The 12,577-nt window shown below is 40.6% G+C and overlaps 1 protein-coding gene across 2 annotated transcripts in view; it reads right to left on the bottom strand.

Annotated features, from left to right (window-relative positions):
• GTF3C3 (general transcription factor IIIC subunit 3) overlaps nucleotides 1-12,577 on the bottom strand; it is a 30,137-nt gene that overhangs the window by 4,882 nt on the left and 12,678 nt on the right. For both annotated transcript variants that reach the window (XM_060780878.2, XM_067470742.1), the window contains exons 9-17: nucleotides 11,235-11,303; nucleotides 9,523-9,626; nucleotides 7,969-8,140; nucleotides 6,783-6,985; nucleotides 6,413-6,514; nucleotides 5,713-5,848; nucleotides 5,008-5,245; nucleotides 2,248-2,438; nucleotides 845-969 (exon numbers count right to left, since the gene is read on the bottom strand). In XM_060780878.2, coding sequence (XP_060636861.2) covers nucleotides 845-969; nucleotides 2,248-2,438; nucleotides 5,008-5,245; nucleotides 5,713-5,848; nucleotides 6,413-6,514; nucleotides 6,783-6,985; nucleotides 7,969-8,140; nucleotides 9,523-9,626; nucleotides 11,235-11,303 — 1,340 coding nt within the window. The remainder of the gene's footprint in view (nucleotides 1-844; nucleotides 970-2,247; nucleotides 2,439-5,007; nucleotides 5,246-5,712; nucleotides 5,849-6,412; nucleotides 6,515-6,782; nucleotides 6,986-7,968; nucleotides 8,141-9,522; nucleotides 9,627-11,234; nucleotides 11,304-12,577) is intronic.

Below are 12,577 nucleotides of genomic sequence, written 5' to 3'. Positions count from 1 at the left end.
AACTCTATTAGTACAATCACTATAGTTTTCAATCTCATCCACTGGAGTGAGAGAAGGTTATACACATATTCATTAGTCTATTAGGATTTTAAAGCATTAGTTTTCTTTTAAAAATGTATTTTACCAGTGATTTAATAATCTGAACAATAAAATTATATTGATTTTTGATTGCCATATTTAAGAGATGTGCATATCGAACTTAGGCCACAACTCTAGCTATAAGATGCAGCAGCAAATCTCCTACCCAGCACCCAAAAACAAGCCTCAACTATTCTCAGCTGCAACTCTTTCCCCGCCACCTGAACCAAGCCATTTCCTATTCAGTAGAGAGTGGAAAAGCAGTGGACAATTATCCATCTACTTCCAAGGGACTACTGCCGAAAACAAGTGGTTTAGGGAGATTTTAGTTATACAGCCAGTAGAGGGCAATGCATAGAAACATTGTATCTCCAAAATGACAAAAAAGTGAGTTGCAGTGGCATATATCTGACTTAGGCCATCATAATTCACCCACAGGATAATTCACTCCCTGAAACTTCCTCTTAAGGAGAGTATTACAGCCTTACTCTTGTACCATCTTGAGTGCTTTTGAACTTTTTACAACGGTGTATACATTTGGGGGGGGGGGGGCTGTGTGTATATTCGTGGACACTCTATTCAAGTCATAACATGATATCTGAAATCATAACACAATCCCATCGTAACTTCAAAGTATGCAACATGATCCTTCACCAGGTATGAGTAAAGAAAAGAAGGAAGTCTACCCCTTACAAGCCTGAAAGCCTGAATTGTTATTGATGGATGAGAGTGTGTTACAAGTACACCTGAGAGCCTGACCACTCACCTGTATGATAAGTGCGTGTCGTTTTAAGACATACTTCTGAGAAGCCATATGGATGAATGTCAAGCCTATGCAGAGGCTATAGAGGGGCTCCTCGGGGTTAGTACGAAAAGCTTGCACATACTGGCCTACAAGAAAGCATTCAGGAATGTTATTTATTAATATTGCTTTTCCTCTGATTGAATAAAGTCCCCAAAACAAAACAAAAAACACAGAATACGCACTGAAATATCTTACATCCGTATATCACTTGTACTAAGAATTAGCTCAGCCTCTACTTGTGAAGCTTTGAACTACTAAGAATAAGCAGGGGCATTCTCTTTTCTGTTGAGGTCATGAAATTTCCTGTGCTATGGCTTGTTGCTTTAATTAAAGCTTGATAATTTATTAAGCTTTCTTTGTTCTTTTAGAAGAGGATAATTCCCATAATCCCAAACCAGCATGGCCACTGGCATCAGATGAGAAAAAAGGGTCGTCCCCCCCCCCCTCCGAGGACATTTGAATTGAAGGGAGTAGAGCAATGATAGTAGGGGGAAATTACCAAACAAAGCTGAAAGTTCAGACAAGGGGAAAATACAAAGGAGAAATGTCTAGTAACAAGCAGGAAGGTGAGATGCTGGAGGGGGAATCAGCTGCTGAGAAAAACAGGCGCAGGAATACTGATAAGAGCTGGTGCCAGAAAGAAACAAAACAAAGAGAGGGATGAGGTACTAATCAGAGAAAATAGCTTGGAAATCATCTGTGCACATGCTCAAGATGTTGACCATAAAGCTGACTTGCGTCTCAGTATTGGGTGGCACTTGCCTCTGTTCACCCAGCAGGGTAATTTGATCAAATAAACCTGTTGAACCATCTACTTGCTTCCAGTGTTTGATTGGATGAAGAAACCCTGAAGGTTTTGGGGTCATTTGGTAACAAAGGGACATGGCAGTGCATCCTAACAGCATAGACACAACATTGTCGTATTTTAAATGAATTTTAAATGTAATATCTCTTCAACAATGTGTTCTTTTTTATTAGAAAAAAAGTCTTGTTGGTTTTTCTGCTCATCTGGAAAATAGAAGTAGAGCATTAACTAGCCACTGTGGCAAATATGTGTTTGCTTCCCAAATAAGCACTCTTTCAAGTCCATTAACTCCAGCAACAAAAATCATACAACGGCTCTAGAGTCTGTATCACATCAAACATAGAAAAGTAACTTTTTTGAGCTACAGCTCTCAGAATCACAATGTGCTGATCTCATTGGCCGCCATGGGTTTAAAATTCTGGCAGTAATGGTCCAGAGAAGCAAAATGCCTATTATCTATCTACACATGCAGATTAAAGTGTGAAATAGATATAATAGGATTAGAGAAAATGAATATTAAACACATGGTCAGAGGTTGCAATGCTAGTAATGCACCTACCAAGAGCATGCTTGAAACTACCGGACACGAAGGCATTGTGGCCATTCAAAACACAGAGCGCATGATTGTCTGGGTTCTTCAGCATTAACCGAAGGCAGAAGCGATGGTGCCGAACATCTTGTGAGTGCATGGTGATTTGGTTGAAGATATTCCAAAGCTGAGGCTTATCGACATGCTCCATGACCATTATCCTGCAAAAGAAGCAAGGACCCGTGAGGCTACGTACAGTGAAGGGATTGGTTCAGGCACTGACCAGTGAAATAATTCTTGCAGGGAGGTAACACAGCATTTGTCATACATCTTGCACCTTAGACAGGTCTTACAGTTATAATCCTTCAATCAAGACGGATGGAAATCACCCTCCATCACATTTTCTTTAGCGTTGGAACTCAACCACATCCTACATAAGTTTATAGTCATCAAAGAGATAAACATCTCAGCTGCCAGGGAAAACCCTTCTCCCAATGCCTCTATTTTCTTCTCCAATTTCTGTTTGTTAGATTGATACTCCTCAGAGACACAGCTTGCTTTATTTAAAGTTTCTAGCCACATGGTAAGCCTCTGAGTCTTCCATTTTCCTCTCCTGTGAGCATGGGGAGAGACAAGATGTCTCCCGAGAGAGCTAGGCCTTTACATTTATATACAGAACTGTAATTCTTTCAAGAAAGTCTCTTGTAATTTTTAAAGCTTGTCTCTGTTCCTGTAATTGCTGAAGCTTATTCACTGCTGCTAGCCCAGGAAGCTTCTGATCTGCTAAACTACTGCTGTTTTAAAATGCTTTTTCCTTTTTGAAATGACCCAAAAGGCAAGGCCTCCTTCCCAGCATTCCAATACACAAATCCCATTACCAGACCAGTATGTGGGGCTATGATTATTTGTTTGCCATTTATGCATGCAATCTAATTATTCTCTCAGGCAGTGGTTCCCAACATTTTTAAAACCAGGGACCACTCTCCAACATCAGCACCAAAAGGTTTACGAATCAGTTTTTGGTCAACTTTAGATTCGGTTTGGTTATTTGGGATACTGATTCAGAAAACTGCATTGGAGAGACCACATCAGCTCTTATTTCAGATACAGAACATATGCCATCCAGTAGCCCGCCCACAAAAAACCATATTTAATCATCTAGAGCTGATGTGGTAATAGAAATCTTTTGTGAGTGGTCAGCCGCTCCACACCCAACATCCCCGTTGCCTCGGCACTATCAGAGGGTTTTGCAAAACCAGTCGCTCTCATCGCTGCATGGTTTCGAGGCAATGGTGTAGTAATGGTGAATCCATGGACCATATTTTCGTTCTTGTGGACCACTAATGCTCCACAGACGAAGGTTGGGAAACACTGCTCCAAGGTGATGTGCACACCACTGCTCCTCACTGCCTTGGTCTCATCTTGGCTAGTGCAAATTCTAGAGCAAAATTCAATATCTATGCTGAAATAAAGTGCACTGATTCACTCCTCTAGTGAGTGATCAGAGAAACACAGCTAGGGGTGAAAAAACTATTTGTAATTATTCTTTCTCGTATTAAAAAATGAAAGAATAATAGCCATAGTAAAGATTTTGCACACTTGTTTCCTGGTATTTGAAAATCCCAAAGTGTTACAAAGGAATCACGCTGAAGAGAAAAGCAGAAGGGGGCTTTTTTGCACCAAGCAATGAAAAAAATGGGTTTCTTGCAACTAACATGCAACACATGAAACTTGCAGAAAAAACAGCTTTTATATCGGAAGCCCCAGTATGAGCATCCACAAGTTGACCATGATTACTATAGTATTTTAATGTAATTTAATTTATGCAGATAATGTAATTTATTAAATTCATGTAATTTAACTACCAATATATATTTATATTTAATTTTAGTGCGTTATAGTTACAGCCTATCACTAGGTAAAGAGACTATTTTAGGACAGAAAGAAATAACAGTGGATCACTGTTATCTTATGAGGTTTGGTTCCAGGACTTCCTCATACTGATGCTCAAGTCCCATTATAGACAATGGTGTAGTTTAATGTTCCTTATATGAAATGAGTGCCAAAAAGAACCGATGACCTGTGAAATGGCTAGAGGCTATAAAAGGGCATGCCTAGACATTGGCGTAGGGTAAAATCAAGCTGGTGCCACTGTGGCGCAGCGGGTTAAACCGCTGAGCTGCAGAACTTGCTGATCGAAAGCTCAGCGGTTTGAATCCAGGGAGCAAAGAAAGCTCCCGCTGTCAGTCCCAGCTTCTGCCAACCTAGCAGTTCGAAAACATGCAAATGTGAGTATATCAATAGGTACTCCTTTGGCGGGAAGGTAACGGTGCTTCATAGACATGCCAGCCACATGAACTAGGAGGCATCTATGGACAATGCCGGCTCTTTGGATTAGAAATGAAGATGAGCACCACCCAGAGTCAGAATCAACTATACCTACTGTCAAAGGGAAACGTTTACCTTTTAAAATCAAGCTTTTAATAATAATAATTAATAATAATTAATAATAATAATAAGAAGAAGAAGAAGAATCTTTATACCCTGCCACCATCTCCCCAATGAGGACTCGGGGTGGCTTACATGAGGCCAAGCCCAAACAACAAATTACAGTAAAATAAAACCGAAAACAAAAACAGGATTTTTTCCATGTATTTTGAAGCTATAGTTGCTTGAATCGCTGGAAAGGAAGACCGACTGTATGCAGCGGCAAGCCTTTCCATCTGATGAAGATTTCTATCACCGGATTTGAGCTGACTTTGCTTCTTCGACCCAGGCAAAGAAACTCACCTGATGTAATTGTAAGCTTTCCTAAAATTCTTGTCCAGAATGGCGGCAGAGAGACCAAAGTACTCCAGCTCTTTGCGCTTCTGCCTGTCATCGTAGAAGGAGTAATACTCCAGGGAGGAGTCCACCAGGAGCTCTGCCTCTTTATACCGTGAAAGGTCACACAAAGCGTAGATGGCCTTCAACAGGAGGTTCCACCAATCATCTTTGGTCAGCACGCTTGTAAGCACCACAAATATGGCTAGAATGGAGCCACAAGACAATGCAGTGTTTCAGAATGCTTATAGCCCATTTCCCCACATAATGCAGAGAACAAAAGTATATAAATTAATAATAATAATAGTAATAATAATAATAATAATAATACTTTATTTTTAACCCTCTTCTTATGTGAGGGGAAGTCAAAAAATAGAATCAGAAAAGGTCCAGGTAACTGAGAGCAGCCCTCTGTACTATGGGATCTTGGAGGCTGTAATTTTCCAAGGTGCTTAGCCTTCTCTGCCAAAGAAGACTGTTGCCTCACCAAGCTACAGCTCCAAGGATCGCATAGCATTGAGGCATGGTGTCAAACTGCATTAATGCTACAGTGCACATGCCCCTTTGGATTCAAAGGTACAATACACAAAGCTATTTTTCAGAAGAGGCAATCTATACCCTACTCTATCTCCTGACTGCAACACAAACACCCCACAGACACAAACCTATTACCTTTGGCATCGCAGTTGGTTGTTTCTTGATCGTTGTTGTCTGAGATTTTGTCCCTGGACACTTTAATAAGATAGAGATGCCTCTCTCCAGACTTTGAACTGGATATTAAACATACCTGAGCCCGGTTCATGGCAACCTGGAAAGGAGCCACAAAGAGATCCAAAGTTGCAGACCTCAAACAGATAGGAAGATAGGAATGGCAAGCGACTCAGTCCCATTCAGTGCTTTCTCAATTGGTGAGATCTTGGTGACGGACTAATCCTGACCAAAACCTTTCAGATAATGCAGGTTTCTCCTGACAACAATATTCAGAAAACTGTTCTATGTTCAATCTTATCTAAACCTACAAATGGATCTTATAACATCCTTGAAACTAATTCTGAGATAAACTTGGTCTAATACTGCCCTATCTCCCAGGATCTGATCCCAAATGATCTACTTTGAACTGGATTATATGAGTCTCCACTGCCAAATAATCTGGGATAAGTAGATTATCTGGGATCAGATCCCGGGATACAGGGAAGTGTATATCCAGCCTTATTCTTCCAGCCCAGAAGTCCCACAAGATCTTTTTATATACTGACACAGACCAAATAAGATTTACATTTATTATCCATTTGGCATATTATCACCATGCAGAGAATGAATTTATGCGCAAGCCTTAAACCCATTGTGACATGTAGTAAAAGATTTTACTTGCCTTGAGGAGCATTGCTAACATAGTCAGCAACGAATCTACATAACCGTACATGTTGCCTTGAGAGTATAATAACGTTGAACGATGGAGCAGCAATTTTAATTCCTAAATGTTGGAAGAAGGCAAGTAGAACACAATGAGTCTCATCTTGCATTCAATCGAAACATACAAGCCCGAACAAGGACTATAACAGAAATGTGGGCAAAAAGTTTCCCCTGAAGGTATTTCTGCACTTCTAGCTAACATTCCCCAGGTTCCTTGACTCCATTTGGTATTAAGATCTCACCCCTCGCAGCAGTCTCCATGCTCCTAACCCACTACCCATCCATTCTAATGCCAAACTCAGTTCAGGTGACCAGCTGGACATTCTTACTTGCTGAGCTGCGTTGGCATCCTGTGCCAGTGTGTCTGGGTCGTACATTGGCTCCAAGGCCTCCAGGGCTTTCTCTGGCCGGCCCAGCTGCTGCTGGAGCGTTGAGAGGGAGATGCGCGCATCCAGGTGCAAGGGCGCCAGGTCCACCACTTTGGCATAGCTCTCGGCCGCACGCTCAATGTATCCCAGCGCTTTTAAGCACTCTGGAAAGAGAGTCAACCAAGTCCTTTCTCAGGCTTTGACATCTGAGTTATCATATTGTACCAACTCTCACAAGAAAACAGCCACCATCTTCCTTCCCAAGGATACCTCATTTCCCCCAATAATTGTGCGACCATCAGGACCATCTCAGTTCTGACACTGCAGGGTCAGATCCTCACTCATCAAGCAACAAAACATAGGTATGTTCACACATATTGCTGAAGTATATTTATATATCTTCTTGTCAAATACACTTAGGCTCCTTCCACACAGCTGAATAAAATCCCACATTATCTGCTTTGAATTGGAATATATGGCAGTGTGGACTCAGATAACCCAGTTCAAAGAAAATATTGTGGGATTTTCTGCCTTGATATTCTGGGTTGTATGGCTGTGTCAAAGGGCCCCGAGGCCCCTTCTACACTACCATATAAATCCAGATTATCTGCTTTGAACTGAATTATATGGCAGTGAAGACTCATAATCTAGTTCAAAGCAGAAAATGTGAATTATCTGATATGATAATCTAGATTATATGGCAGTGTAGAAGGGGCCTAAGGCTGTGTTTAGCAATTAACCATACCTTTGGCTGAGCACATGAATCTTTGCTCCTTTTGGTACGTTACGTTGTAAAATCATGATCCTTGAAGAGGATCATGATTTTTTAAAAAGAAATAATAATAATAATAATAATAATAATAATAATAATAATTTATATCCTGCTCCATCTTCCCAGGGGACTCGGAGCAGCTTACAATGATTGAGAGTGAATCTACACTGCACTATATCCCAGGATCTGATCTCAGTTTATCTGTTTTGAACTGGATTATATGAGTACGCTGCCAGATAATCTGACATAAACAGATAATTTGGGATCAGATCCTGGGATATAGGGCAGTCCAGAGCCAACTTGCGTCATTTCGAACTCAACCAGAGATAGTTTTCATTGCTGAAGTCACACTACTAAACTGGACAGAGTTATTACCTGCATGACGGAGCCAAACAACAGCGAGATTGTATCTTTCTGAACACACCAGAGAGCTCAGCAGAGGTAATGCAGCATTATATTCTCCAACATCAAGAAAGGCTTCTGCAACATCAAGGTACAAATCTCCCATATCCTCAGGATTTTGTTCCACTAATGTGGTTAACAAGAGCTTCACAAACAAAGACAAGCATTAGTTAACAGGATGTTTGGAATAAATGTTTGTAAGAGTGAATATATCTCTGAAAAGGGTCAATAATACAAAAAAGAAAAGTCTTGCTTGAAACCAGTATAAAAAATATATGGTATTGTAAAAGCATGTAATGTGAAGAATATAAAAAGCTAAATCAGCTGTCAGAATTCAAAATACAACTGAAGACCTATCTATGTCTTGCCTCATCTTGGGCCATGTAGACAGGTGGGTAACACATTAAATGATGTATTATTATTATTATTATTATTATTATTATTTGTAAAAATAATCAGCCCATAGTATCCATAGATTCTAGATTCTTCTATTAACAGCCTGAAGAGGGTTTTTTTAAAAAACAAAAAAACAAAACAAAAAAGCAAACTTTGATTTTTGCCATTTTATATTAGGATTACAATTTACTACAACATTACAGACAATAGACTTTAAGGATCCACTAATTTTAGTATCTGCTGGAACACAACGCTAGTCAATACTGAGGGACCACTGTTTGCAAATTTTGTCATGCAGATCTTCCACCAGAAAATATATTTATTAGGAGAAATTACAAAAACATTCACATATTATATAAAAATCTGTAGAGTAGTAGTTGTTGTTGTAAATGAGTTAGAAAGCAAACCATTCCTATTCATTAGAAAATAAAAACGAAAACATAAGGACAGTGTTACAAGTATATTATCCATGTCAACCAATCCAAAGAGAAAATGATGACATTTCCCTACAAGAAAGATTAAGGGATGCTGGAAGACAGGCATTAAGCCAATTTCTATAGCTAGAGCTGTAATACATTATGGTATATACAGTGCAGGATGTCAGATTACCCCTTTTTGATTGGCAACTCAAGCATTATCATGTTGCCCCTAATACTTCAGGTTCTGACAGGAGAAAAGGGCAGATACAAAACCAAACTATGGCCTCTTTTACCCTGCCCTATATCTCAGGACCTGATTCCAGATCATCTGCTTTAAACTGGATTATATGAATTTTCACTGCCAGATAATCTGGGATAAGAAGATAATCTGGCATCAGATCCTAAGATATATGGGCAGTGTGGAAAGGGCCTATAAAATATGTGTTTACAAAAAATTACAAAAAAAAAATTCAAAGTAGTCTTAGGTGTAACCAATCTCTCAAAGCTGGATGGGAAGTGCTGACAAAATAATGGTGGAGGAATCTGTGATTTGACAAAAGAACCATTCTTCCCATGGGCCAAAACCAGTCAATTCTCTTAAAGTTCGAACTCTTGGCTAAACCCTTTCCATCCCAGGCCATATTTTATAGGACTGCCCTGCTGCTGAAACTTTATGGAAATGTACCCAGACACAATTCCCTCCTATACTTACATTGAGAGGTTCCAAGATGTTTAGATGAACTAAACACACCATGAGCTTCACAGTGATGTCAATGGGAACGCCGTCAGGTATGGAACAAGAAACCTTTTCAGCAGCTAGAGAAAAGAGGTCAGAATGGGTTCTTCTAAGCAGCACCACAACTATAACACAATGAAGCCTGCTACCAAAAGTATTTATATTCCGCCCTTCTCACCCCGAAGGGGACTCAGGGCAGATCACAGAACACATATACGGCAAACATTCAGTGCTGATTAAACAATGACAAAACAGACAACAGATAGAGATATCCATCTTTTGGCATGCTTGGAGACTGTGCTCAGTTCCGGCCATAGGGAGCCACTATTGCGCCATCTCCTTGCCGAGCAGTTTTCTTTGTTCATAAACTTCCTCCTTTTTCTGATCCAAATGCCCTGCCTAAAATACCTCCTCGCTTAATGAGGTTCCTATTTATCTACTCACATTTGTTTTTGAACTGCTAGGTAGGCAGAAGCTGGGCAATAATAATAATAATAATAACAATAATAATAATAATCTTTATTTCTACCCCGCCACCATCTCCCCGATGGGGACTTGGAGCGGCTTACATGGGACCAAGCCCGAACAACATAATGCAGCAATAAAATCAAAACATATACAACAGACAACAACAACATCATCATCAAAGTGACATTAAAAAGAAAAAAAATCATAAAATAAACATTCAAATAAGACAATGGGAGGGCCACACATTCAGGATAAAAACAGTTAACAAACAATGATGAGATAAAATAGGAGCAGGATGTTTATATGGAATTCATAAAACACACAGGGTTGTGAGGCTGAACATCCTATTTGGAGGGCACGAACTCCATTGGCAGAAAACGTTGAGGGGTGCAAAATATCATGGGCTAAAGGTCAGGTGCTCACCCTGACCCGGGCTTCAAACTGTCAACCTTCCGGTTGGCAAGATTTATTGCAGCTTAGTGATTAATCTGCTGTGCTAAAGCCCGGCCCTAACAATATGTAACACAATTTTCGTTCCCGGGTTATAAATGTCATTTTCTAATTGATTTTATCATATGAGACTACAAAAACTTTTTTTGTGGGACATCCCTCAGCACATTTTGCTATAGATTTTCAATGAATATCTCAAAGACTCCAACCAATTCAGCATAGTTTGTGGAGGTCAGAAAAACCATGTTTCTGGAGTATAACAACTACTTTCAAAGTAAATACCACACAATTAAACAGGAAATAACACTTTCAAACCAGGAACAGAATGGTTAAAAACATTCATACATAGTGTAATGAACCAAATTCACGATTGTCAATAGGACACTCAGTTCCATAGTCAGTTGAATTCAATGTCTGTAGTCGATACTATACTGACTACAACTAAAGTTCATTTATGTATTAATATAAACCAAGCTAGTAAGCAGGAGGCCTTTTCTGTGGCTGCTCCCAGATTAATGTGGAATTCCTTTGTATGGGAGATAGCCTGACCCCTTCTTTGATCTCTTTTTGAGAGATCAAAAAGCTCATGGCCATCGGGCTCATGGCCAACCCAACGTGTATTTTGCCTTACTATAACAGCTGCCCATCCTTGAGCATGGCCTTAAAATAGGGCCATACTTGAGTTTATCACAATGTATTTATTCATTTGTTTCCTATCAAGAAGTACAGACCACTGGTATAAACAACTTTTGAGAAAATAACTTGCTCACATTCAGAACTGGTTCCAGGCACAGGCTCTTGGGGATCAGGCATTTCTTCTTGACTCTCCTGCTTTTCCACTTTCAATGGACAGGGAAGATGAAAGAGAGGAAAAGTAAATAATACATTCAGTTGATGAGATTTGGTCTTCTGATTCGAAACCAAATCAAAAGTAATGTGCCACAGTAATGTCTACATTCATTCAGAACACTCCTTGGAAGGTATGACATAGGATAAGCACTTTCAGTTTAAAAAAAATAACCAATTGGAGGTGTATGGGCACATGAGAAGAAATAGTTTGAACCTCTTGAACCAACAGCCATCCTGCATCCCAAAACAAGAAAACAGGGGCCGGGGAAGTGCAAAAGGGATGAAATTGAGAAAACTATGGAAAAGCTTCTTTGGTAGAGGCTCCACAGGCATTGAATACAGTGATTCCTTGAGTTAAGTGTTCAGTGACCGAGCTCTTAACTGAAATCACTCTTATCTCGACGCAAATTTTTCCACTGAAATGCAATCTATTCCAGCCCCCTGATCCCACCCCCATTTTGTTGGGTGCTTTTAAATAAGAAAACAAAGTCGTGGAAAGGAAGCACAAAACATGAAGGGAAAAGGCAGAAGCATCATTTTCTTCATATTGTACTCATTCCAGCCTTCCTTCCTCCCTCCCTCTCTCTTTTCATGAAGCCAAACATTCCAGGAATAAAAATCACACAAAGGAGGAGGAGGAGGAGGAAGAGGAGGGAGTTGCTGCTGCAAGTGCTCAGGGGTGCTCTTCTTCTCCTTCACTCTTTTCAACCGGCCTGGGTTTCCCAAGGGGCCTCTGAGGAAGAGGAGGAGGTAGAGGCAGAGGAGGAAGGAGTTGCTGTCCAGGCCAGATGCCCAGGCCGGATAAGAAGAGCAAAGAAGAAGGAGCAGCAATTCCCTCCTCCTCTGCCTCTTCCTTCTCTTCCTTAGAGACCCCTTGGGAAGCCCAGGCCGGATGAGAAGAGCGAAGGAGAAGAAGAGCGCCCTGAGCACTTGCAGCAGATGGCAACAGCGCAGCAGCACCAACTCCATCCTCCTCTGCTTCTTCCTCCTCCTCTTCCTCGGAGAAAGAGGCGGAGAAGGGAATTGCTGCTGCTGCGCTGTCGCCTCCTGCTGCAAGTACTCAGGGGTGCTCTTCTCCTTCGCTCTTCTCATCCGGCCTGGGCCTCCGAGGAAGAGGAGGAGGAAGAGGCAAAGGAGGAGGGAGTTGCTGCCCAAGCCAGTAGCAACTCTTTTTTTTAAAAAGGCCAACGGTAACAGGCACAATACTATATAGGGAATTTATCTATTCTTAAGCAGAAGCAAAAGACTGAAAATGCTTCAGAAG

The sequence above is a fragment of the Anolis sagrei genome, chromosome 1 (genome assembly GCF_037176765.1).
Source record: "Anolis sagrei isolate rAnoSag1 chromosome 1, rAnoSag1.mat, whole genome shotgun sequence".
NCBI lineage: Eukaryota > Metazoa > Chordata > Lepidosauria > Squamata > Dactyloidae > Anolis > Anolis sagrei.
This window is presented reverse-complemented; position numbering and strand designations above follow the sequence as displayed.